This window comes from Numenius arquata, chromosome 7, assembly GCF_964106895.1.
Source record: "Numenius arquata chromosome 7, bNumArq3.hap1.1, whole genome shotgun sequence".
Classification (NCBI taxonomy): Eukaryota; Metazoa; Chordata; class Aves; order Charadriiformes; family Scolopacidae; genus Numenius; species Numenius arquata.
Window position 1 is genome coordinate 15,719,433 of NC_133582.1, and position 27,009 is coordinate 15,746,441.

Consider the following 27,009-nt stretch of genomic DNA (forward strand, 5'->3'; position numbering starts at 1 on the left):
TTTGGCTTAGCCTCGCTGGCTCATGGGAATGGGCTGACAGATGTGGAGATTACTAAGAAGATGTGGAGATTGCTCTCGTATTCACTGGGTCCCTACCAAAAGATGATAGGAAAGCTCAAGCACCTGAAAAAAAAGAAAAGTCTCTGGGTGGTGAGCACTCAGAAGGGGCATCTCTCAGGGGACAGTCCCTGCCTGCCTAAGTTTAAGACATCAAAGCTGCATCAAAAAGTCATCCCATCTGAAGTGGGAGGGATAGGAAGAGAAGGGCTCATAGCCTGGGACCGTTCCACTGTCAGCTACAGGCAGAACCGTCAGCTGCTGGAACTGTGGGATGGGGCAGGAAGATGGGAGGCTGGGTTGGAATTCCACCCCACAAAAGAAAAGGGGTGGAGGAAGGCCCTTGTTTTAAATTGTTGCCAATCCTTTGAGAGCCACAAGTGGAAGCTCAAAATAGTGTTTGCTATACTTCTGTCTGGTTTTCTGTGTAAACTTATATTTTCTTCTCCCTGAAGAAGAAATGCATGATAGCTCAAACTCTGCAGGTTTCAGCCTAAGGTTCAGCCTGAATTCATCCCTGACCATAAGTATTTATTGCACTATTTAAAACAGATTTTCACCTGCTTATGTGAAGTTTGTCCCTGTACTTTCTGCTAGCGACTCAGAGACCACGTAAGACATAGTACCGCAGCTTTGCGGATGCAACAGAGTACACCAGGATTTTCATCCCAAGCACGTGCTAGAAAAAGCATAGTAGTTGTGTTCATTGTTTATGTGGTCCTGCATAGCCTTACTGCGCAAGTAAAATAGATTTTACAGACATGCAAGCTGTTTTCTGGACTGTATCTGCATGAGGGAGAGAGCAGCCAGGCAGCTGAACGCTCATCCCAAGGGGGACTGATGGCACGGCGAGTGCTCCATCAAGAAGCCCAGTCAAGGACCACGTGGGACACATGATGTGTGGTGGAGGAACAGGACTGTGTAGGACGCGATTGAAATTCTCAATGATGCCTGAACCCCTCTGAGGTTTATGTCATCAGTAGGTTTGGCAATACAGCGTGTTTGCAGGTGGACACCTGTGTAAATCTGAAGGATCGGCCAGGGGGTATCGTTAACGAGGACCTAGTCATCGGTGACACCAGGTGACGAGGCTGAGTTCACCCAGTCAGGAAAATGATAAACTTGAAGAGGTGCCTAAATGGATCGCTAAGTGTTTCAAACATCTTTTCATGCCAGCTGCATAGAAATCTCTGAAATGTCAGCACTGGTTAGCTCACCATCTGTGTTATCCCCCTCTCTCTTCCCCTCCTCCCGCCTTTATTTTAAGGCTTCTTTATGTTGCCAGAAGAAAAATGACTCTTCAATATTTTCGGTGTGTTATTGGAAAGATAAATTCCAAAGTGCTTTTTTTTGGTTCCAACTCATGCTATGTAAAGCACATATAATAATACTTAACATTTACTCAGCCTACTTACTAATCATTAAAGAATACCAACTATCAAAATAATCCACAGTTAACTGAAATTAAGTAATCACATATTAAAATTACACCGCAATATTGCTCAGCTCTCAGAACAGATGGAGAAGTCAAGCAGAGAGTTTTTAGATCATTTATTTCAGCAACTTTTTAATTTTGTCGCTGCTTAATTTTCAGAAATTCGCTAAGATAATTACTGAGTTATATCATACTCTGAGCTTAGGTATGCACTGCTGAAACATAGCTTTTTATTTTTATGTCCTCCCGTGAGATCTGCGGATCCAGTCTCAGCTAGGAAGCCAAGATGAAAATATCTTGATGACAGTGCAGGAGGTCTGGCCAGACTTCTCTTTCCACTGCTCCTCATGGTGCTGTGGTAAATGAGTGTGGCTGTCGGGTGCCAGCTTTATCTGCTCTTTGAATCCTCCTTTTCCCACAACCAGTTAAAAACAAAAGCAATCCAGATGGCTCACCTTTAGTTGGAATGGCTGATGCAAGAAGCTGTACTAAGAAGATAAAAGGCTTTTAATGACAGCTCTGGAAATATAAAGAGTTCCCAAGGAGGTGTAACCATTTTAATAAGCATGGACTCGGTCACTAGCCCTGCCAATTGCTACTCAGGGAGATGATGGAGATGCACAGCACTGCTCCCTGAGCTCAGTGAGAACCTGACACGGACCGTAAGAGCATCCTCCTCTTGAAAGGGTGAAAGTCCAGAGAAATGCAGGGACTAAAGAGCTGGAAGAACTCAGAAAACACCTGACAAGGAGCAAAGTCAAGCTGGACACAAGCATCTCCCTTTCAGGGACACACTGCAATGCTTGAACAATTCTTTCACTGAGTGAAATAGGTGACAACAGGCAAGGGCAGTGAAACTGGACTGGCTCGTAGGTTAAAAACTCTGCCTGCATCTTACTCTGAGATCCTAATGCTCTCATGAGGTTTCACCACGCGTGAAATGATTTCTGCCTTGATATCATGGGCTTTCAATGATTTCAGTTAAGGAAAAAGTATTTGAGAACTTTGAGAGTTTTAAAATGATGTCCATCCAGAATATAAAAAGCATAGACTGCCTTATGATATACATGTTATTGTAGAAAAGACCTGCCACATACTTGTTTCCCAGAGGTAACAGATTGGTCAAAGGTGTGACAAATCACCCACAATTGAGATCTTCCACACCACATTTCATTACTGAAAAGCTGATAAATTACATGTTTCTCTCTATGCTTTATATATGCCACAAAAACACTGCAGGTCTTACGGTTTCATTGTGAGCCCAGTTGGTTCATGTTTGTAAACCTGACTTTCTAAATTTGAATGGCACCATTTTTAATCCATTCTGAAAAATGCTTAGAATAATTTATTCTGTCACAGCTGTTTTAAGTAATGTTGAAATAAGCCACCTCTGTTTGGGGGCTAGATTGGAGGATTTCCTCTGACCAAGTCCAAAATTTTACTTCACCTTTGATTTTACCTTAACCTTCTTTTGCCCTGCTCTGTAGCACCCGTTTCTGCACTGGGATTCTCGTGGCCTTAGTCTTAATCTTGATCCAAGCAAAGGCTGACCATGCCCAACCTAGTCTCTACTTGGCAACGGGAATAAGATGACAGCATTTTCTGAACTATAGTGGGGGTATGTGACCAAGTGCTTGAGCTGCGGAGACTTGCAAACCCTTCTTAAACCCTCTTGCAGCTGGTTTTGCTGCAGCTATAAATGGTGTTGTAACACCTGGATAGGCATGGGAGAATACACAGCAGCAGGACACCATGCAGGACAAAGTGCTGCGGGCACAAGTTGCAGTGAAGGAAAGTCCCACTAGATAAAAGGGAAAAATCTTTACCGTTGAGGGGGGAGCACAGGTGCAGGTTGCCCGGAGAGGCTGTACAATCTCCTTCCTTGGAGATATTCAGACTTAATTGAACGAGACCCCAAGGAAATCCTTTGCGTGGTTGACGCTGTCCCCGCACCGAGCAGGTGGTGGGACCAAAGAGGTGCCCCAGACCTGACCTCCACGGGTCCCTTCCAAATTAAACTACTCTGAGCTTTGTGTGTCAGAAATCCTGGGAAGCAATGGCTTTGGTTGTTTACAGAGATAGAAGGTGTCCGCAGCTTGTCTTGGTAATAGTGTTTAGCCTGCGGGAGGACACGGATGGGGATGGATGTGATGGGTGCTGACACTCTAATTCCCTTTGAATGTGCCCACCTTTCACCACGGCACGGACTGCGTGCCATCTTCATTTGGGCTGTCCGGGACACCAAACGCATTTTCTTCTAATGAATTTTTTGAAATTGCTTCTAAATGGTTTACACGCTGTTTCCATAACCGAGAGGTCATTTCATTTCCACATCCTTTTGATCAGCAGCCACAGAACAAACACGCTCTCTCAGACCGGGGAGGGCACCTTTTGGCTTGTCCCCTCTTGTTGCTGCAGACGGGAACGGCCTGCTGCCGGTGCCCGTTTGGCTCCGGGTCTGGTAGCGATTGGCGGGAGGCAGGTGTCCTCTGCTGCACCCATTCACGTGCTTTAGAGGGGAAATATGGTGGCTGCCAGCTCATTGCGAGACGCAAAGGGTGAGAGGAGGAGAGAGCTGGTGATTTTTGTGCCCGTGCAATGGGGTCTTCTCTGGTTTAACCTTAACATTTTGGGGGACCTCAGGAAATATTTCGAGGGGGACCTCGGGAAATCGCGCCTTCACTGGTAAACGACTTGTTACCCCTAGTGTATGCGTTGCTCGGGGAGGGTGAGAGCGAAGCAGGCTTTTCCACAGCAATTCATAGCGCTTTTTGGAAACGTTGACATTCGGCGGCGTGCGAAGCTCCCCGCGGGGTTCGGAGCCGTTACCGCTGTACCGCTGTACGAACACAAAACTTGCCATCTTCCCCCCAAAACGCGCTGCGGGTGGCCCTCAAGGCGGGAAAACCTTCTGCCCGGCGCGGGAAGAAGCCGCAGGGAGAGAGCCGGGGAGGGGGGGGGAGGTGGCCAAGCGCTCCTCCCCGCCGGCAGCTTCGGGGGAGGGGGGGAGGTTCGCTCCGTCTTTCTCCGCTCCCGTCCCCGGAGAGAACGAACCCCTCCGTGGGTCTGCGGGGCCGTGCCGCTCCCCCGCCCCGCCGTGTGACGTCAGCGGGGCGGGGCCCCCGAGGGGCGGGGGGCCCCCGGGCCGGCGGGAAACTTCCGCGGGTTCAGCACCACAGACAGGGCAGGGGCGGGCGCGGCGATGCGCGCCCCTCCGCCCCGCCGCCCCCGCGCACCGCCTCTGCCCCCGCACAGCCGCCGCCGCGGACCGGGCGGCCATGGAGGCAGCGGCGGCTCTGAACGAGAGCGGAGCTGCCGCCCACCGGCTGTCGGCCGGCGGCGGCGGCAACGCCTCGCTGGAGCTGTCGTCGCGGGCCCCCGCGCCCGCCGCCCTCAACCCCTGGGATGTGATGCTCTGCGTCTCCGGCACCGCCATCGCCTGCGAGAACGCCCTGGTGGTGGCCATCATCTGCTACTCGCCCGCCCTGCGCACCCCCATGTTCGTGCTGGTGGGCAGCCTGGCCACCGCCGACCTCCTGGCTGGCCTCGGCCTTATCCTCAACTTCGTTTTCCAGTACGTGATCCGGTCCGAGACGGTCAGCCTGCTGACGGTGGGCTTCCTCGTCTCCTCCTTCGCTGCCTCCGTGAGTAGCTTGCTGGCCATCACGGTCGATCGCTACCTCTCCCTCTACAATGCCCTCACCTACTACTCGGAGAGGACAGTGCTCTGCATCCACACCATGCTGGCGGGCGCCTGGGGGGTCTCCCTCTGCCTGGGGCTGCTGCCCGTCCTGGGCTGGAACTGCCTCCACGACCGCACCACCTGCAGCGTCGTCAGACCCTTGACCAAGAGCAATGTGACGCTGCTGTCCGCCTCTTTCTTTCTCATTTTCCTCATCATGCTCCATCTCTACATCGAGATCTGCAAGATCGTTTGCAGGCATGCCCACCAGATAGCTCTCCAGCAGCACTTTCTGACTGCCTCGCACTATGTGGCCACCAAAAAAGGAGTCTCTACCCTCGCTATAATCCTCGGGACTTTTGGAGCCAGCTGGCTGCCTTTTGCCATCTACTGTGTAGTGGGGGATCCCGACTACCCTTCCGTGTACACATACGCCACGCTTCTACCCGCCACCTACAACTCCATGATCAACCCCATCATTTATGCCTACAGAAACCAGGAAATCCAGAGGTCCATGTGGGTGCTCTTCTGTGGCTGCTTTCAGGCTAAAGTGTCCTTTCGCTCCCGGTCCCCTAGCGATGTCTGAGTGACTTTTCTCTCTGTCATACTGCACCGAGGACAATCTACCCAGTGAACTATTCCAGTGCCTGTTCTAAACTTCAAACTACGTCATGAAGTCATTGGAAACATGCTTAAGTATTAGCACTTTATACATGTTTGTATCTCTGAGAGTGGTTCGGGGTATGAAGTTTGGGGTTCTGTGAAAAAAAAGTGGTTGTATATAAATTTGCACATCACATTTGTAAAGTGAAGACATTCCGATACCGCTTAAATATAGCACCTTATTTCTAGCTGCTGACCTGCCAAAACAGTGTTGCCTTTCTGAAGGGCAGAGAGAAAGAAAGTGGTATTTGTGTTGTATTTGTACATGTGTGTGTGTTGGGGGAGGGAGGTGTGTGTGTGTGTGTGTGTGTCTATACTTTGCTGCACAATATTGATAAATTATAACATTTTGTATACAAATAAAAACATTTAAGACATTAACATAAGTTTGTGTGTTTAGATACTTTTAGAAATAAGAGGGCTTTCAAATGTGCCAGTTGAGCAAAGTCCCTTTGTTTACTTTTGAAAGCTCCCCATGTAATTCTGCCTAAAGAGATCATCATTCACTATGGAGATGAAATACTGCACCACGACAAGCACCTTGTTGCTTGCTTGTTTGGTCTCTTCTTTAGTCTGGCAAAGAGAGAGTAACAAAGAGCACAAACTCCTTTTTATTCTCCAGCAACCAATGAAACACAAACTCCGGTCAAATAGGCTGCTAATTACAGTTATTCTCCAGGTTTCCAGTAGCTTTCGCCTTCAGGTTATAAGTTAGCCCTTTGTGATAATGCTCCATTAAAAAGTTATCAAACTGTGGGGAAAAATTGGACTCTAAGTTAGGTTCCTTTTTTCCTCTTTTAGTCTAATCCTGGAGGGGAAAAAGAGGTCACAGTCCTCCTTCCTAAAAGCTTGTAAAATGCCACAATAAATTGTGGCATCACCCACATTATCATCCACAGTTCTGAGGGGAACCCGAGTTTTTTCCTCTCTCTCCTTTTTTTGGACTGTGTGCTGTAGAAAAATCATTTAAGTGCATCTTTGTTGTCTGCCTGTCTCAGAGCAGTATTCAGTTTTCTGATAATCCCATAACTTAGTGGCTTCAAGGAGCCCATCAGAAGTCAATGTTGTTCAGACTTCAGAAACACTTCTTCACTCAGGTTCAAATTCACCGGCAACTGATTTATTTAGAGCAATGACAGGCACAGCAGGTTTCAGAAGCACTGTTGCTGCTTATTTATTTATAATTATGCTGCATTTACATCCCAGTTATGTTATAGTTTATCACTATCATTTCAATTTTTATTTAAGGGCTGAAACAGATAACTTTTATATACATAATACCATATAAAAAGTTTGGACTATTGAGTTTCCCAGTTTATGACTGGGCAATGTATAAAGCATTTGCCTGCTGGAGCACCTGGGGCCACAAGCACCCAAGAAGCCCCAGCAAGGCTGTGAATCAGTAATGCTGTATTGATGCGGGTGCAAGTACTATTAAAACCAGTATCATGTCACTGATAATACAAAGATATTTCATTTAAAACCATACCTGTATTCCAGACTGTGCTAGCCCCATTATTTTTGTCAATTCTAATAATCACAAATGTGACATTGTAATTGATGAACACTTTCAGGCACACAGTTCATCGGGGCACTGTTGCAGTGATGTTACAAATATGATTTATATCAGATCTTATGATAGGTGAAAACATTGCTTGGACTAAGAACTCCAAAGTTGCTAGTGAGAAATATTATTTTTCCCCCTCTTTTAAGCCCTCACCTTGTACACTACATCTAAGCGAGTAAATAAAAGCGGACACGTCCTGCCCTCTAGCCCTGTGCCCTGGTGGCACAGACCATGCCTAACCTCTTCTCCCCATGTAAAGCCAGGGACCAAACTGCTGGCTGGAGCATCCTGACCCTGCTCTAGTGACCTGCATAGATTCAGCCAAAGATGCTGCACCACCCACGGTAGTAACTGCTGAGAGAAATGACCAGCGAGTGCCTTGGACTGGTAAAATCTGACAAAACGTTCTGGTAAAACTTGAAAACTTGCCATCTGCTAGGCTTTAGTCTCATAAATCTTTGTCATTCCTGTGTGGACTGCAGTAAAACCTTCGGGCAGAGTTGCCATCGGTTCCCTTCCCGAGAGTTTTTGGCAGGCAGCACTTCACACTGGGATGCAGGTCCTTACACCCCGGCACTGAACCTGCACCCAGGTGTGAGATGTTCAGTAGGACCGGAGCAGGCTCCTGGGAGCCCTGTGCAGGCTCTGAAGACCAGTATCAGCTCTAAAGGCCCCTAGAAGAAATTTCTTACAGAAACTTTTAGACCCTGAAGTTAGGGAGACAGAATCTGCTGGAGACCACGCCTGATGCCACCTCCCTCCATTAACTCTGTCAGGAACTGGGCATCAGGGATTTTCACCATAAATTCATTAGGCAGTATAAAAGCTGTATAAAAGTTAGATATAGAAAACTTAGATGAATAGAATTCTACTTCACTAATAAACCACTTAATCCAGGAGTGAAAAGGACTGAGGTGAGTAACTTTTCCATTTTTAGCCCATTTTTATTTGCTTTGTTTCATTTTTTTTTTTAACTATATGACCATATTTTGTTTAATACTTTCCCCAATGATTTACTGAACCTACAAAATAAAGCCAGATGCCTCCTGTTAAAAATACAACACACTTAAGGTATTTCCCCAAGCATTCTTCCCTGCTTCTAGGAAGCAAATTTGGGTTACAGTGATCTTAGCCATTCATTTTGTTGGGACAATAAAAATGTGGATTTTTTTTTCTATATACTACATTCAGAAAGCTTTTGCTGACTCATATTTTCTGGGAAAGACTAAGGCAAAAGAGGAGAGAATATTTTGATGGTTTTTGGTTAGCCCTGAGAGTGGAATTGACGTCAACCAGCTTGCAGTAAAATACAGCCTTTCATTTTCAAAGCAAGTCCTGATCTGCAGGGATACCTGAGCAGAATAACATAAAGCAGGCTACATAACCTCTTGCCTCCCCAAATAACATCTCACTTTAGAAAAAGAAGAGCTGCAATTCCTGATGGAGGAAGTCTGGGAATTGTGTATACTACTGATGCCTATATTTTCCTTGCTGAGTTTTTTATTGAAACAGCAGACATTTATTTGAGAAAATGGTGTTACACCTGCAGTATCTGGATCCACAAACTCCTCCTGTTGTCAGACAATGGGACTTTTACCTTGGTCCTGAAATGATTTGTGGAAGACAAAAATTCCTGGAGCCTCCACTGCCAGTTACTGGGCAGTGCATCACCGTGACCCCCAGGCAGCCCTGATGGCGAGCCAGCAAGGGGGACAACCTTGTACTCACTCTGTCTGATCTTGTGTTTCCAAAAGTCAACAGGCAAATTTGCCTGCTCAGAGACTGCAGAACTGCATTAGGAGCTGCCGTTACCACCGGTGAGCAGGGATCTTCCCTTGTCCCTACGGGCCCGTGTGCTCAATGGTTTTTACGTTCTCACATCACTGGTGCAGTCTGTGAGGGGAGAAAACACACACTGAGTGAGGAGCAAGGATCAGGCCCAGCGTTTGGTAATGATATATGATATGTAGCCTTTACTGAAAATGGAAGTGAGATTTCCTGCTTTACCACCCTTAAAAATTCTTTGGCTTGTTCTGAAGAAGATAGAATAATGTCAGTCTTGGTCTAAAGAGCTCCCAGCATGCTCCCACTAAAACCAGTGACGCTCTATTGCACATCAGCCAAGATAATGACAGTATCTCATTATACAAAAATACCATTTTGAGGCAGGAAGTCCCAGGCCTCAGCACCAATTTTCATTAGAAACTAATGGTTTATTACTAGCCTTGAAAATCTTACAGGACTTGCAGTGCCTCAAAAGGCCAGATCCGAGCAATTTGGCTTGCATGAAGTGCCTCTCTCTGTGATTAGCTCCCTCATTTCGGCAGGAGAGATTAGAGAAAGAAGAGCACAGCTCTGGTGAGGAAGCCTGGTTGGGAGCCGGGCCGAAAGCCCCCTACATTGCTTGATTTTCTGTGGGGCTTCTGCTGAAATCGGCGGTGTAACGGTGGAAACGAGACCAACTCTGCAGGCTGCTTTGTATGAGTCACTGTATATTAAAAAGCCAGCTGGATTCAAAATCACAGGTCAAACAAAACCTCTTTATTTAGCTAAGCAAACAAAAGGACAAAACACTTTTAAACCTGAAAAGTGAGTCTGTACATATTTTTATCAATGTAATGATCCACAGGTACTAAAGTAACACCCGGCGAAGCACTAGAAGCTCTAATCTCCGTTCTGCCGCTCTCGTTTTAAAAGGATAAATTTTTTTAATGAAGTAAAAATAATTCCTGGTAGCACAACTGTTCCTAAGCTCTTCAGCTAGCTTTTGTGGTAGTCATTTAAAAAGAGAAAAAGACAAAGGGGAAAACAAAAAACCCGCTTATCTTCGCCTTCTTGCTGCTTCATGATGGAGACGTGCAACTCGGAGGGCAAGGAGTGACCAAGTGCGTGCGATTCGGCTCTGCAGGGAGGATGAGCACATCTGGAGCTCACCTGAACCCGTGCTGGGTTTGCTTCTTTGGGGGTCACTCTGAGTTGTGAGGTGTCTCCCTGTTGCCTGGTCCTCATCGAGTGAACTCCTCTCTGGGACCTGCTGCAGCTGGAAGCTCAGGGAGCAGCTCCCGAGCTGCTGCGTTTTGCTCAGGAGTGCCACACAACTCCCCCCCCTTCTCCCCCGAGTGGAAAACTGATATGGATTTCCCTGCCCTCTTGATGTTTAAACTCTTTCCTCTGCATACAGAAAACTCTCCCAGGGAGAACATTCTTCCGGGGGCAGTGTTTCATTTATGGGGGGCAGTAACTTGGCATGGAAATAATCCAACTGCTGCTGGGGCGCCTGGAGAGCCGTAAGCGCTGACTCAGCACTGACAGCAGATGTGGCAACTGGTTCAGCGGAGGCAGGTCTACTCGTGTCAGCTCTGTCTGCTGCAAAGAAGTGACAGAAGGTAGCGGGAGGTGAAGTAATTATGTGGTCTCTGTGCGGGGTCCACACACTGTGGCAAAGACTGATAGCAAAGGGTTTTATTCCAGCAGATTCCCATTCTTTTTTTATCATCCTACTTTGCTGGCATCATAATGCACGTGGTGGGAGAGAAAGAGCAAGAGGAAAGATAGATGTGTTAGTATCTGCATTAGGTGAAGATCACAGTGGTTCAAGGTATCATGCATGACATGGAAACAGGTATCTTGCATACATCAGCTAAACGCGCCCTTCCAGCAGCAGGTTGGTGCCCCACACGACAAAAGAGACCAAAACCATTTCTTCATTGAGGCATCATTTGAGTTAGCATAAATTCTAGACCCCTCAAATGGACACCTGCAAGTGCAGGCAGATCGCTTGAGCTGCCCGTCTTTGTGGAGGAATAAAACACAGTCAAGATCCACCTTTCACCCTGCCTTTGAGCACAATTAAGCTTCTAGCTGCATGCCCAGACTTGGCAATCACTTACAAGACAATGTCTTCTCTATCGCCTGCCGCCCCCTGTGTCTCTGACACAAGGTGTAGAGGCAGACCATCTTTGCACCATCCCTTGCACCTTCCCCATGAAGGAGAGGGGGCTTCCCAGCAGCTCTCCCTGTCCCACAGGCTCCCTCTCCACCCAGGCAGGACCAGATCAGGAGCCAGGCACTACACAAGCCATCAGCCCCTGCACCTGAGCACAGCCAGCCTTGGTTAGTCCATGCTCCTTGCTGCTTTCCTTGAAGAACAGACATTTTCCTTTGTTTTCAGACAAAGGAGTCTGTTTCTATCAGACTTATCTGGGTCCAGGGCAGGAACAGGAAGCATCCAATTATGGTGCATCAAATGCATGAAAAAGAGCAAACCCATTAAAATAAACAAAAATGTCCCAAGAGTACACAAACCAAGAAGCATCCTCAATGCCTTCGCTATGTCTTATTTGTATTTGTTGGTTTTCGCTTGTCTTTCCATGTGTTTTATGTCACCCTGACGGACTGCCGCACTACTGTGTTACCCAACGTGAACTCTGGTTTGTGACTCCACAATTCCAGAAAGCTGCGCAGTGTTATGGGTCTTTTGCTTACCAGAGCATCTCCTGAAGGTGCTGTTTCCTACAGCAGCGTGAGATGATGCAAACTTGCTCTTGATCTTACTCACAGCTGGGCATGGCATCAGAACCTGGATGATGAGGAAAATATCTGCCAACATTTGCACTTTGGTTCCCAGCTTTTACCCATGGCTGGTGCCCACGCGGAGGTGATGAGTGGAAACAGCTAATCTGAATAACTGTTAAGGGAACTTTTTTCTGAGTTGAGCTGTATCTCTCTACACATGCATTTCTTTATAACTATGTAAATAGGAATTACAGGTCTGTAATCAAGAAAAAGAAACAATTCTGTGTGAATTGATTCCCGAGTTTACCTACCTTTTCAGCTTTACTCAGAAAGGAAAGAGGATTCATCTTTTTCCTTGGTTAGCCTGTAAAATCTGTATGATGAGAGATTTTTAAAGACATGTCAACATTTAACAGTGAGAATTAGATGCTTAGGATGAAAATTAGGAAAAGGATTTAAGCACCTATATTCCTAAAGGTGAGCCCCTCGGCAATCCTGCTTACTGACTGGACCCACAAGTACCAAACCAATCTGCTGCTTTACATTTTTATCCTCTGTGCCCTTATAGCCAAGCAGCAGCACGTGAACAGGGTGCTTTGCTTTTTCACAGCCCAAGCAGCCTAGAAGCTGCTTGTTCCCCCTAAACTCAGCAGGGATTCAAGAGCTCTGTGTCTGTATACCTGTGTTTGCCACGTGGCTCTGTTTGGTAGGATGGGAAAGCATGGGAACACTGTGTGGGATAAGAACAACCCAAGTTTTTTGTCTCTGCACTGGCCAGTGTTACCACAGGCTCTAATTCCCCCCAGCAGAGGAAGGGGCTGAGCCCAGGATATTGGCAGAGTGGAGGTTTTTATGCAATAGAGGTTTATCAGCACTGTGGGAAACAATTTTTTTCTCTAGCACAGGGTGTTTTGATTCAATGATGCCAGGACAGCAGGGACGGGCTGCCTGTGATGCTTCAGGTGCAGGGGCTGGATGGGGTCAGGAAGAAGTGAATCACCTCTCAGGGAAGGAAAGAAATTCTGAGCTGGGGGAATATTTTCATGCTTTTTTCCTGCTACTCACTCTCTAGCTCCTGGCTGGTTTAAAACAAAGTTGTTTTTCCTAGGAAGGAGTTTCTCCAAGTGGCCTCCTTGTTGTGTGGTTGCTTCAGTTTGTTGCTTAATTGAAAGGATGAGATTTTTCAGGGCAGGTTTGGAAGAAGTTTTTAAAAAATACCTTGAACCTTGTGTCTTTCTTGAGATAAGGCTTATTTTGCATGGATCAGTACTCGTTTTCTCACTGACAGGATGATGGCATGCAGATTAATAATTACATTTAAAACCGAGGCAGAATGAGAGGCTCTGGAAATATTCTCCAAGATGTAGATTGTTTGAACAAAGGTTGAGTCCCCCATAAAATTGTAATTAGATCTAGGACACATTTGGAATGACTGAAGTTTTTTAATCATCACTTTCAATGACACATTATCCTTTGCATCACGGTGAGATAATATGATTGTATACCTGCAGGCAGATATAATTTGTCACTTCCAGTTGTTGCTGCTTTTTATAGGAAGACATGCATCTAGGTAATACTAAGGTGGTGTCAAAAGAAGTTTCTTCTGTCAGAAATTAGATGCATCATTAAATATGGGGACCTTGCTCCTTTCCAATATAAATTTCTGACTTTTGATATTATGCTAGTTTTTCTTAATTGGTAGGAATTTAGCTTTTCCTAAAGCATTTATGATTTTTCTGAGCAGTGGTGTGTCCTGTTTTATATGTAGTTGTGCAGTGGCAAATAAGAGAAATGTGAGACAAGTTAAAAGGGCTCCATCTTTCTGTACAATTGCTGTTCTATAAATGGCTTGATGAAAATAATAAAGTTGATTGAATTACACTGTCAAAAATGAACATATCATAAAGCCTTTTGCAGGGAGGGTTTGGGGATGAAGTCTGATCTGTGCACTAAGCATAAACCCAGGACCCAGAGCAGCTCCTTGACTTGACACGGCTGAAGATGGACTCCCTTGTCCTGGGAATCTGAGCTGCTCCATGGCACTCAAAGACCATCATGTGGGAGATAGGTATTTGCAGAGCAACCCATTGTATGAGACCTCGCTTGTATCACTGGAATTAGTGAGCCCTAAGAGTAATCAGATGCTGCCTATGTGTGAATGGGAACAGCTAATTGCATTATTTTCATTTGCAATGAAATTGGAGAGATTAGCATACTTTGTTGTAGTTGTTGTGCTGTCAGACACACCATCAGTTCCATGGGAGGCAAGTCTGGGGGAAATAAAGGCTCTGTGAAGCATCACAACTCTCCCAGCCCTATTTAGGTAAATACCCTAGTGCTACCTTGTCTGCTGAAACCCACCACTGCTTTAGGAGCACATGATTCTTACTGTGCCAATCAGAACATCTCTGATTTTATTATTTCATAAGATATTTTTAGAAGCTTGGGAAGGCTCCAACTCTGCCTTCATCGTCATTAAAACTAGGACCTTTTGCCTGACCATAGGAAGTTCGTAGTACGGGTCAGATCTATAAAAGCTTCCTAATGCTACCCTTCCATCCAGCCATGCTTGGTCTGAAATGAGCACTTGTTACTTTATCTGAGCAGGCAGAAAAATGCTGAATCCGTCTGATACTTGATTTGGCGATGTCAGTCCAGTTTCTTTATCATGTCGGCAGCACAAATAGTTTTCTGCCCAAGCAGCTGCTTATCCCGTCTGCCTGCCAAGCTACATGACTGCGTTTCCACCTCTCCAGCGATTCCCTGCTGCCTCAGCCAGTGCTGCGCAGGGCACGGCCCCCTCAGCACCCCCTCCCTGTTTTACCCCTGCCAGAAAAGGAGGAGTGGGTCAGTGCAGTGGGTACTTCTCATGAGTATGGCAAGCCACTGGACAGATCAAGACACAGAAGGTGTCTTATCCCACTCTGTGGAGCATCTCTATGTAGGAATAGGTGAGAGCTGGATACCTGCATGAAAGCCTGTGCTTTGTTATCCTCCTCTTCTGTGGGGCAGAAAAGGGTGATATGAGAAAATGAGGTAGCAGTGGAACTTGCTTAGGGGCTACCAAAGAACATCAGAAAAATCACTTTGCTCCTGGAACAAAGTGTTTACGTAGAAAACACAGATAGGATGCATGTCTTTTGTTCCCACTTTGGGGACATCCATATGTGTCTGTGGTTCCTATTTCTCTCAGTTCTTGTCCTGACACCCCTGTTTGCCTTCATTTCTGTCCCAGAGGTTGCCTTTCCTTCTCTCTTCCCTGAAGGCACTGTGAAAATGCCAGGTTTCCTGCCCTTGGCACGAACTGCCTTTCCTCAAACACATCTGCATTTTCGCCTCTTTTCGGACAGCGCTACCACTTCTCTCGGCGGAGTTTCATGTGTGAGGATGTCACCTCAGAGGGGACTGCTCCCTCTAGCACTACTGTGCTCTTGCTACACCTGGGAAAACCATAACTGAGAGGGATCTGTGGGCCAATCTGGTGAAGATGCAAACAAAAATGCCTGGCTCCATCAGATCTGCACCTTGCTTTGTCTCTTAGTGATCCTCAGAAGGATCTGTAAGCTGCTGGTGGAGTTTATTCTGTGTCACTTGAAAGTCACCTTCCACCAGAGGTGAAAAGACACAACAGGAGTGATATTTTGCAGGATATCCAGCATATAACATCCCTAAGGTCTTCAGAGCACAAGCACTGAAGGCTTAGCCCGCCTCACTGTTATGTGCTGATTTGTGGCCAGGATAATCCTAAAGGGCACGCTGTGCCATTGAGCTACCTGAAGAACTTATCCAAGACCTGCTTTTGGGGTGTGATGGGCAGCACAATTCCCTGTGGATCATTTTTTCCAGGTGCCAGGGTAGGAGCAGAACAGATTAAGGTGGGTGCAGTGGTGGAGTTCCGCTTACAGAGCACAACACACAGGCACATTCAGGTTGGTCTAAAAACATGCCATGAACTGCTTTTGCACATATCCGAGAGGTCGGTCAGACACTTTGGTGGAGGTAAAGGCTCTCCCCCTGCAGCAACACTTCTGCTGATGGATCTCTTTTAATATGGACATGAAAGCCCTGCTGCCCAGCTGTGGGCAGGAGGCAGAGAGGAGGGGGCAAACCAGGCAGGACAGGGAGGACAACTCCGCTCAGGGGAGCTGCGGCAGCCAGCTCTGCCACAAGCCCCTCTGAGGCTCCCTCGGGGAGGTGGGTGTCTTGTCTCTGCCACTCTGGTCACATGAATCCCCCCTCCCCTGGGGCAGGTGGTGATGGTGGTGGTGGTGTGCTGCCCGGGGGCCTCCCGCCCCATGGAGGCAGCAGGACAGGCAGCGGGGGCGGAGGATGGATCACTCTGTCTTGCTGCCTCTCAGAGAGGCTCCAGTTATGGACTGTAATTTGCTGGCTTTCTTAATCAGAAGCTGAGACTGAGAAATCCACATTTATTTCCTTCAATGTATCACCCACAGGCAATAAAAATATCTTTTAAACAACCTAAGGCAGCTTTTACATTGTCTTGCCTTTGCTCCATTCCCAAATGCCTTAATATGACGTTTACAACTTTGTCTGTCCCGGTATCACCTCTCCTTGCTTCCACAAAGAAGAGAAGTTGCTGTTCCTGCTTCTTAAGATTACTCTCAGGTGACCTCCCTTTAAAATTTATAACCCTATATAAATCCATAGCAACAATTTCTCGGCTGTTCCAGCACTTTGGGCTATTGATCGGCTGCGATGTTCTTGCTGTGCTGTGGTTAACTGGGTCCATCCCCCCAGTTCACCCCAGGCAAAGGAGAGAGAAGAATGATTGCTTGGTGCAGTTTCCCATCAAGCTGCATTTCTCAAGAGCTACTTGCACACTTCATCCATCACATAGATGTTGTCCATCTTTCTGCAAGCTCCTTTATACTGTGACCCGATAGTGGTTGATTCTAACTTTTGAAAATGTTCCTTTATAGAGAGGTACAACGGAAACCTTGATGTTTTATATTACTCTTCTGCTGGTTTTAATTGTTAAGGTCTGCAGATAAAGTACTTGGAGCTGATGTAGGCAGCGTGACCAGTGATCTGCAGAGCTTGAGACCTTTTTATTGTTCATTTGTGTCTCTTCTCCCATTGCTGAGTTAATTTTGTTTCTTTTTCTTTCTACAAATATCACAGCTGCTTTATGCAAATGTCCTTCATAACTACAGTGGAGAAAGGAAGCCCAACACAAACCCTAATGCTTCTGTGCGATCTCTCAGGAGCATTGAGAGCAAGCAAGGGAGAAGAACTTGGTCTGGGTGAAATTTCTCTGTAAGCCCCCCTGTGAGAGCAATCACTGGGTGGGTGCTGCCAGGGCAGGAGGATGCACTGAGTCATATTTCACAGGTGTCTGTCTTAGCCTAAGTGTGAGTCAATTATTTCATAAATTACTTGGGTGATGGAGTAGGGAGAATACTTGCTCAGTGTGCAGCTGTCAGGCAGCTGGGAGGGGCTGCAGTTACCTTGGAGGACCAACTTGGTGTTCAAAATTACTTTAGAGACTAAGATTAAAAAAAAAACAATAAAGGACAATCTATTAGGGGCAAGCACAGCAGCTCAGCAGGAAAATCCACTGTGCAAATCCAGGATGGGGAGTGACCAGCCATGTAGCAAATCTGGGGAGGAATATCACGAGCTGAGCTTGGTCGACACCATCACCTCACTGTTTGTGAAGGCTCAGGGGAGCTCCTCCAGTATGTGAAAGCTGCTGTAAAACTGGAAGGAAACCATGTGCATCCCACATCCATGGTTTGTAGAACAACGAATGGCGGGCTTAAATTACAGCAAGGAAGAATCAGGCTTGACACCAGAAAATTATCCATTGGCAGAAATAAAGGAGCACTGGAACAGTCTGTGGAGGGAGGTTGTGGGGACCTCCAACATGGGAAACCTCCCACAGCAAGTCACAAACATCTGCCAGGAATAAAACAGGGAGAACGAGTTTGTCTCCAGACAGAGAGACAGGTTGAATAAACTCGTGAGGTCTCTTCCAGTGCTATTGTTCTATGTCACTGGTATAGTCTCACATACTTCTTTAACTTTCTGTTTGTGAATACTTAAGTAGCAGGTGCTCAGATAACTACAGATGCTTCAGTCCTCCACTTTCTCTTTAGGCCAGACTTTATGATTACTTTGTTCTGTATTGCTGGCCTCCTAGGGCCAGTAATTCTCCTCCCAATTCATACAATGTCTAGACACCAGAATGGAACCTGTACAAGCAGAATTGTTTATGAATAAATATGGCAGGTTTTTCCCAAAAAATATTTCCTGCAGTGTCAGCATCTTCTTAATCAAGCATTGAACTCTGAGTTTGTGTGTATGTATACGTACACATCTTTTTAAATCAAGTTTTCTTTTGTTGGACTTCCTTGCATGCAAGCCCGTTGTTAAGGAGTGCTACAAATCATCCCTCACAGTAGGAGGTGCTTTGGTACATTTCCTATAACAATTACACCCAGCTGACCTCCAAGCTGTTATAGAAAAAAGAGTGAAGTCATATGAGGACAGCTCTACCTGCAGGTATGAGCTGGAGCACTCTGTTTCTTTGAGACACCGTGAAGAACGATTATGGAGTAAACCATCTTTCCTCTTTAGCTAAAGCTGGGCTTGGAAACTGGCGACAAACGAATAACAGTCTAGGAAAAATGGCCCAAGTAAAGTGATTTTCATGGAGATGTTCTTTATTCCAGGTTATCTACAGCTGATGAGAGGGAAGGGTTATTGAGCTCCTAAAGGAGCACTGTGAGCTCCTAATACCAGGCTGCCCACCCCTGTTCTCCACTGCTGATCTGAGCCCTTCCCATCCATACAGTATGAGTGACCGCTCACCAGGCAGAATGAAGGGCCTCCAGCGAGTAGGGGCTGGTGCGACCAAAAATAGCAGGGGGGTGGAAGAAAATCTTCATGAGATGCTCAGGTCTGTTGTATGTGCTTTGTAGCAGCTGGCATAGCACTACAGAGACTGCAAATTAAATCATAACGATGTGGATGAACGAATGGGGTCAAATTCTAGGCCGTGTCATTAGGACACAGCCATTCATTTTAACTAATGCTAATTGTAATGTAACAGTGTCTGACAGTAGAATTAAGGCAGATGTGCATGTGTGTACATGCACAAGTTGGTGTCTCAGAGGACAGACCTTATGGCTTTGACAGAAAGGTCAGGGTAGGAAGGATCTTAAGGGATCACCTGGTTCCCTTTCTGCTCAGGCCATTCAGGGAATCTATGGAAACCTGCAGGAAATAATGCCATCCCTCTGACAAACACTGGCCAAGCTTTGCTGTGAGAAAACTGGAGAGTTTTCAAAAAGTCTTCGGGAAGGTTGGTCCCCCAAATTGCCAAACAACTCAGCCAATTTCTGCAGCTGGTAAATACAAAGCAAATAAGGGAATCAATATGTAATAATGTAGCAGATAACAAGCTGATGAGTGAGAAGCTGCGTGGGTTCATACAGGATAGATCACATCAGACAAAATCAATAGCTGCCTTTGTTAAAGCTATAGGCTTGGTGACGACAGCAGACATTTATCTAAATTACAGTAACTTTCGACAAAGTACCTTGTAGAAAACCTGGGGGGATGCAATCTGTTCAGATGCTCGTGCTACTGAGTTTGAATTAGTCAAACTTTGTTAGCTAAAAAAAAAAGCAAGAATTCGGTTTTCTGAACACTCTGAGGGATGCTGATAGGATGCATTCTGAGTAAGGGTCAGGGACCAGATGCCGTCCAACACCCATAGAGCAGCGTGGTGCACTGATGACCCCCTCAGAAACCCTACTCGTTCACTACCCTAAGTAATTGTTGGGTGAAAGCCTTTGTCTGGTTTTAGAAGACCTGTGTTACAGAGCAATTTTCACTATGACTGCTATCACTTGGGTATGCCTTTCCAAGGACATGTGAGATCCAGGACCATCCCATGGACTCACTGTGCAAAGAGATGCAGGAACTCAATGAAGGAAGAAGAGGCAGAAGTCTCCTCGGGCAGTGGAAATGGTGTGAGGGGCTCACGGAGGCACTTGTCTCTGGGGCAGGGAGGGCAGCGCGTGGCAGCGAGTGCCTGCTCAGAGGTGGCTGTTACCCGAAAAAGACCTTTCTGCTGTGGGCACGGTGGGATACAAGATTCACAGCACTGGGTTTGCCGCAGGACTCCCAAGTGTTGTGTCCTCAGCAAAGAGTAGGTTGGCCAAGTTCTTCATACACAGTCCTGCTTGATGGCCAGGGTTTGGGTTAGAGTTACGGTCTTGGGGTTTCATTTTTGGCAGCATACATCTGTAACGCGCTCTCTCTGTACTATCTCCACTGCGAATACCCAGTGCTACTGGTAACCAACTTTAAAATGGTCATAGCAAAGCACGTAGCAGTCATATGTAATCAACTGCCAAATAAAATATATTACCCTTGATGTTTTCCCAGAGCATGTACTTTTCTGTGAACATCAGGTTAGTAAAGTTGTTTAGTGCAACCACGTGATTGCAAGAAGAGTTCATATTGCTTTATGGCTGGCTCTTTGTGATGGCTTTGCCTTGAAGAGAAGGGTGGGGGGAGATCCTTATGTTATTTTCTTTCCGCCCTATGTTTATGTTAAAAAGGTATGTGACACAGGAATATGCGCAGTTATCAGTGATAGTAAAAGCCTGATGTGCAGAAAACTACCCAAGAGAAAACTAGTAATTTAGCCAACATAATCAGCCTGATTTATTGCAGCCCATAAAAGGAAAATCTGCACTTAAACAAGCTGCTGAAATCACAGGCACCGATACCTCAATATCCGGTTGCTGATAAAGGTAAGGCCACCGCTGTTTGTGTGCAAACATTTATGAGCGAGGGATCAGTTATTTCATTCAAAGGGACTCATGGGGCTGTTTGCCTTGCCAGCCATGTTTATTTCTCAGCAGGCCAGACTCTCCGCTGAAGCCACGCTGCCTCACGCTGCAGCTCAGCCCTGCGGCCGCTTGCCCAGGTTCACTGAAAGGGGCAGGACAGGCACAAATCAGGCAGTAACACCACCCCCGGCACACACACAGGTGGTCTTGTGGTACAGTGGGCTCCAAATTTACACATACTCACCGGTTTCTTTTTATGAAATACCCTTTCCCCAGCTCTGCGTGGCGAAGTGCCCCCGTGGACCAGCAGCTTCGCCTGGATGGAGGTTAGGGCTTGTCCCGTGAGTCAGACACAAAGGGGTCTCGGTGGTGTCCCTGCCATTCCTCCTCTCCTTCCCAGGAGAGGGGGACTGCTCCCCCACAGCTCCAGGGGTATGTTAGGAGATGGATACGGCAGCAACAGGGAAAAGCCCAGGGATTTCTTGGTGTGTTTGCCTGGAGGATGCTTGGTCTTTTAACCTGAGTGATGCTCTTGGAAAATACCCCTGTGGCAGCTCACCTATCCTCTAAGATCCAATTAAAAAGATAGCTTTTCTTGCAATGGCTCATGCCTACAGATGAGTCAAAAATTCGTTAGTAGACTTTAGCTTTTCTTGACTACTGCAAATGCTTTCAGCTAAACTGTGCTTTCCTGCTTTCCAGAGTTTCCACAGAACAGTGAAAGCCATTTCCCAGACTGCTCCTCTGAAAGTACTGGGAGATGCCATCACTCAGCTTGTCACATCATCAACTCTTCTATTTATGTGTTGAAACCAGGATCTAGGAGCTCAGCTTTGGCCAGCTCCAGGCAGGACTATTTTTTTCCCGTGGCTGTGTTGTGCCTAATGCAGTGGGGGCCGGAATCCAGTTTCCCCTCCCAGTACAAACACTTATGTGATGGTAACACTCCAGCACACCGTAAAACAACTCATGTGTTGGTGGGAGCGCGTAAGTGTGCACAGCACATGTATGTTATATATATAACGCTCAGTACCTAGCCAAGATGCGCACTGGGAAGTGAGTTCTGATGACCACCACCTGCCCTGGGGAGAGGGCTGGCTCTGCCCTGGGGCAGGGGTCTGTCCTGGGAGGTAGCCCCGGGGGGCTTGGTGTAGGATCATTCATGCTGCCTGACCTGACAAATTGCCAGGAGCAGACAAACTGCCACAGGGGTGAGATCTCCGAGCCCAGTGCTGGTGCCCGTGAGTGCTAGCAATGGCAGGAAGGAGCTCCCCAAAGACCCCCGGCAGAGCCATTTGCCCTCTCTGGACGGGTTCGCTCACCCCTGTCACCTGAGGAGGTGTCAGGGCACAAAGGTATTGCACCAAGCGCCTGCTTTAGCTTCTTGGTGTGTATGGAGGCTGAAACCCATGAGCAGCCCCTGCCAGCTCTTATCTCCAGTAAGTACAGGAGGGTACAAGCCACTCTGCCATCTTTGTGCAAATGAAGAGGCCAATGTCAAAGTCCCTGTCACCGGGCCCACAGCGTTTCAGTGCAGTGGCCACGGCCTGTGGTGGTGGCATCGGCGGTGCAACCCCAGACTGCATTGGAGGGTCATGCTGGGTGGGGAAAACACAGGGAAACTCTTTGGGGAAAAAAATCATCTTTACAGAGCCCCAGGGAGCAGTACTGCCACGTAGGGTATGAGAGCTGGAAGGGGTCACCTTGCCTTGGCATCACCTAAGAGTTAGTGTGGGTGATAGACGTGCCCAGGGAGACCCTCTCCTTCAATGTCCATCCTCACCGGGGACTGGGGTGACCAGCACAGCTTGGGTGAGACCCTGAGGTGCTGCTCCAGCTGCTGCAGGCAGTTTGCTGCCTTTTGGCTACCTCTTGTAACTCCTTCCCTTCTCTTAAAAAAAAAAAAAAAAAAAAAGAAGAGAGATAAAAATAGGAATAAATGGTATATGGAAAGTATGAGATGCCAGACGTGGGCCTTGAAAGCAAAAGTAATAAAAAATTGCTTCTTTTCTCTTGAAAAGAGCACTTCAGCTGCCTGCGGGGCGGCGGGGAGCGGCTGTGCCCGGCCTGTCCCTGTCGCGGCTCCGCAAGGTGGGGAGATGCTGCCACCTCCCGATGCCCATCTCCAGCTCGGCGGCGGCTGCCTCCCGGCAGGAATCCGGGGGAGCGCTTGAGGCTCCGGGGTGCGTTGGGTGCCCTGTGAAGAAACACCCTCACCCAGACAGACGGTTTTCAGCAGGGCCTGAGGTGGTTCGTGGTGAGCCCGGCGGGCAGCCAGCTCAGAGATAAAGCAGAACCGCGCACGCCGTCTCCAGGCACCCACGGCACAGAAACGATACATAATCCACATTCTGCTAATTTGCGGTGGTTGATCAAATGCTGTCTGATGGTGGAGGTGAGTGAACCAGCAGGGGCAGACAGGGAAGAAGCGGCCTCCCATAGCAAGCAGCCCGAAGGAAAGTGGCTCTCTTTTAATTATATATATTTCATTATGATTACATTTTAAGCATTATTCTTACACTGAAGGAAGGCAGAGAAGTAAGGTGGTAAATGTCAAGAAGAGTAGCTCTTACTGGTCAGCACAAAGTGGCGTATATCGTTCTTCTAAAGGCTTGTGACCTGCAAAGGGAGAAGTTCAGAAATCCAGAGCGTGGCCATCCTGCACAGGCAGATAAAAGCCTGCTGGTGGGGCTGGCTGGCCACCTTCAGCTCCCCCTGTGCACAACAGAAAGGCTAAAACATCCCTCTTAACATTATGTCAGGAGTGGGGACCAGTTCTGAAGAAGCTGGCCCACGAGTGGGGCTGCTTATTGCAGCGAGTGGGGCACAGAGTCAGGACTTTTCATCTGCTGGGGCACTCGGGAACAGCCAAAGACCCGATTATGCACCTGGGTGGGGGATCTTTACGAGTGAGGGCAATAATGTGGACTGAAGGAACAGCATTACCCCGTGGTCAGGCTGGGGGAGCCGTCATGGCTGGTACTGACCAAGGGGACAAGGTGCTTTTCTGGAGGCTCCCATGGGTGTGCTGGAGTTGCCAACCCTCTATCCCAGAGCCCGGATGTGTCCCTGCGCTGTGCCTTGATGGTGCCAGCGCTCACACGGGCTGCGAGTGGTGGTCTGGACCATCCTTGATGGGTTTGGTGGGTGCTGCTCCCCCCATTCCTCTGTGCTGCCTTCTCCGGGGGCAGGCAGGGCTGGCTTAGAGGGCTGTCATTTGTGCTGGCAATTACAGCGCTTTCCCTTTCACTCTCCCTTTCATCTGTTGGATAAAGCGCTCGCAGCTGGAAGATCCCAGCCGGCACAGGCGGGAGCAGCTTCAAGGAGTCCTGCGCAGCACCCAGCCGCCGGCTGCGCTTCTGAGCCTGCTCCCACACGGGGGGAGAGTTTTGGATGCAAAACCCGCTTTTCACTGAAGGGAGTGTAGATGCATATTTTAAAAATAAATGCAGCGAGCAGTCGGCGCGCTGCCCAGGCTCAGCGGGGATGGCCGCGCTCCCCCGGCAGGCAGGGAGGCAGGCGGGGGCAGCGGGAGCACGGCCCCATTCCCCATCTCTCCGTCACAGAGAGAGCAGGGTCTGCAATTTCTCTCCAGCAATGCTAAGAATAATATATATGATCAAGAGGACCCTCTCATCTCTGGGGATTGTGAGTCTGCTGAAGGTTTGCTGTAGGAAATCAGAGAAGAGCTGTTTTGGAAAGGCTTGACTGGCTGGGAAGCCACGGCGATGCGCCGCTCTATTTTTGGGTAGCTTTCTGTCGAAGGCAGCCTGTAGCTTGCTAACCAGCTTCTAAGGTTTTAAAGCATGTTGCTGGCTAAAAACTGAAGGTTTGCAAGGGCTTTTTTGTTGCACTTAGGTGGAAGAAGTGTCTTTAGGGACATTTTGAGCAAAAATGAATCGGTACATCCACTTACCTCCATCTGATGAACGGGAGTGAAAGCAGAGAAGGGACAGACTTGGTGGGGCTGTGAGCTGGAGGAGCAAGGAACCACCTTCGCGTGCCCCTACCTGTGCCCATGGGTGTTTTACTGGGGCCAGTCCCCAGTAAAAGCAGCCATGAACGCAGGTGAGGGCTGCAGTCAGGGGGATGTGAACTGGAAGAGCAGCACAGAGGCGGCAGCAGCCAGGGATGGAGGCAGGGGTGGCTCGCTGCCGGCTCCTTCCCGTGCAGAGCTCTGCTTCCTTTCATGTAATCAACAAATTAGGTTCTGTAATTTACCTTACAAACAAGATGCTCATACGCTCACTCCCCCCCATTTTTATTTTTATTTTTTTGTTTTTAGAGGTTTAGCAAGCAAACAGTGGGAGACCAAAGAATTAAAGCCATAAAGTAATCTGCATATAATCAGTAATTACCATGAATCAAACCCTTCTTCAGTTCAGCTGGTTATTATTTCCCTGATAATGTAATTCTCTGCACTGACAAAACTAGGAAATGCTCATTTTCACCAGAATGGCAAATAATTTCCCGCTGGGAATATAATACTGTATCAAGCAGTTTAGTGACCATATAAATGCAGCTAATGAAATTTATGTAGAGTATAAGGACTATTAACATTGGAGGGAAAAACACGAAAGTAATTGCTCCTGTGTGTGTCGGGAGGCTATTTTGCCAGCAGACATCTAATAAACACCTCCTTAGAGGTGTCACTGACTGTGCCAGCACTGGGAGTTGACGTGGATGACAGCAGGGTGCTCCAGCAGGATTTTTGTTCAGCCTGAACATGGGGTGACAGCCACGGTGGCTGCAGCCACACGAGCCCCTTCAGTTTGCCCCAGTGAGACCTGCTCAGGCCTCGTGGCAGAGAGCACCAGTGCTTCCAGAAATGGCTCCCGGTTGCAGGGAGCATGAGGTCAGCCTTGCTACAGCTGTAGGGCTGGCTCTACCCTGCATTTGCAGGGTCCTCTGGAGACCTTCAGACCCCCGGATTTTGCAAGCTGCAGAGATGTGGCAAGCCAATGGAAGGTTTCAAAAATGAAAGAGGCATCCAAGCATGGCTTGAAAGTCCCTGGAATTTAGGGTGGTAAGCTTTCCACGTGATCTTAGAGATCGCCATCAGAGGCGCCTCCAGAGAGAGACATGCAGGAGCTGCCTGGGAAGTTCCAAGTATATTCATTTTCTCCCAGAGCTGGGCTCTTCCTGCAGGAGCTGGGGGGACGGGTCAAGGGCTGAGTTGCTGCTTTCTACCCCTGATTCATCCAAAGATGAATCATTGGCACTGAAACTCCTCCTGTCAGGCGCTGGGGTATAGAGAACAAAGTATATGGAAGCAAAGGAGATATCCTAATGTTTTCTTATAATTAATCACTGCTGAATTACTGCCAGGAATCCTGCTGGCCAGCAAACGATGCTGGCTCATGGGCAACACCTGGCCCATTTGGGATTGTTGCTAACTTCTTCATGCTTTTTAAAACCCATAAGACACATTCCTCTCTAGGGCACAGTGAGGGAGGGCAGCCCCCAGACTGGGCTGCTTGATGGCCCCCTGTGTCCCTGCATGGGGCCACACTGGCCACCTGTCATGCTGGCAATGCTTACAAACTGGTTTTAGTCTTGCCAAAAATGCAGCCAGGAAAATTCAGCCTACGTTGTTTGCTTGGCATGAAGGAGCAGCGCTACAGCTCCACCGGAATGCCAAGCCCTGGGCTGAGCCCTGCTTTCTCATGAGGTTCGACTCGAGCAGGTTGATGGAGTTATTTCTGGCTAGTAGAGAAGTGCAAAATCAAGCTGTGATAACACAGCACTGAGCGTGGACGCTTGCTCCACGGGAGCGATTGGGGTGGCCCCAAGGAGTCCTGTTCTGAGGTTTTAAAATTGTGGTGGAGAAAATGGCTTGCAGAGGAGTCGAAGTGGCTCAAACACAGTACAAAATTGCACTGAAGGGAGTGCAATCTTGCTTGTCTTGGAGCGATACTGCCATGAAGCTGTGTTAAAATGTCACCGGCTTTGCAATAACAAACACTCTGTCATCAAAGGCATTAAAATGGGGGAGATGGAAAACGGAAACAACCTGTCTGCAGGGACCCTCAGCTACCCTGTATCTGAACGAGAAGCTATCGAACCATCAGAAAAAGAAACATAAGGAGGGGAATATTCAGCCCTGTTTGGTAAGAGACGCTTGATGCCTGCCCCCATCTGTACTCAGAGGTTTCCAGCTGCCAAAAGGAAGGTGGCTGGAGCAACTGCCCAGAGCTTGCAAATACTTGAAGAATTTTGAAGAAATAGGACGGATGCAATTTTCTTCAGAGGTTGCTGCTGA

At 47.7% G+C, this 27,009-nt stretch overlaps 1 protein-coding gene across 1 annotated transcript; it reads left to right on the top strand.

Moving 5' to 3' along the window:
• The first annotated feature begins 4,767 nt into the window (after positions 1 to 4,767).
• Positions 4,768 to 5,760, top strand: GPR6 (G protein-coupled receptor 6). The gene has a single exon (XM_074150700.1). The coding sequence runs from the start codon at positions 4,771 to 4,773 to the stop codon at positions 5,758 to 5,760; it is 990 nt and encodes a 329-aa protein (XP_074006801.1). The 5' UTR covers positions 4,768 to 4,770.
• The last annotated feature ends 21,249 nt before the right edge of the window (positions 5,761 to 27,009 follow it).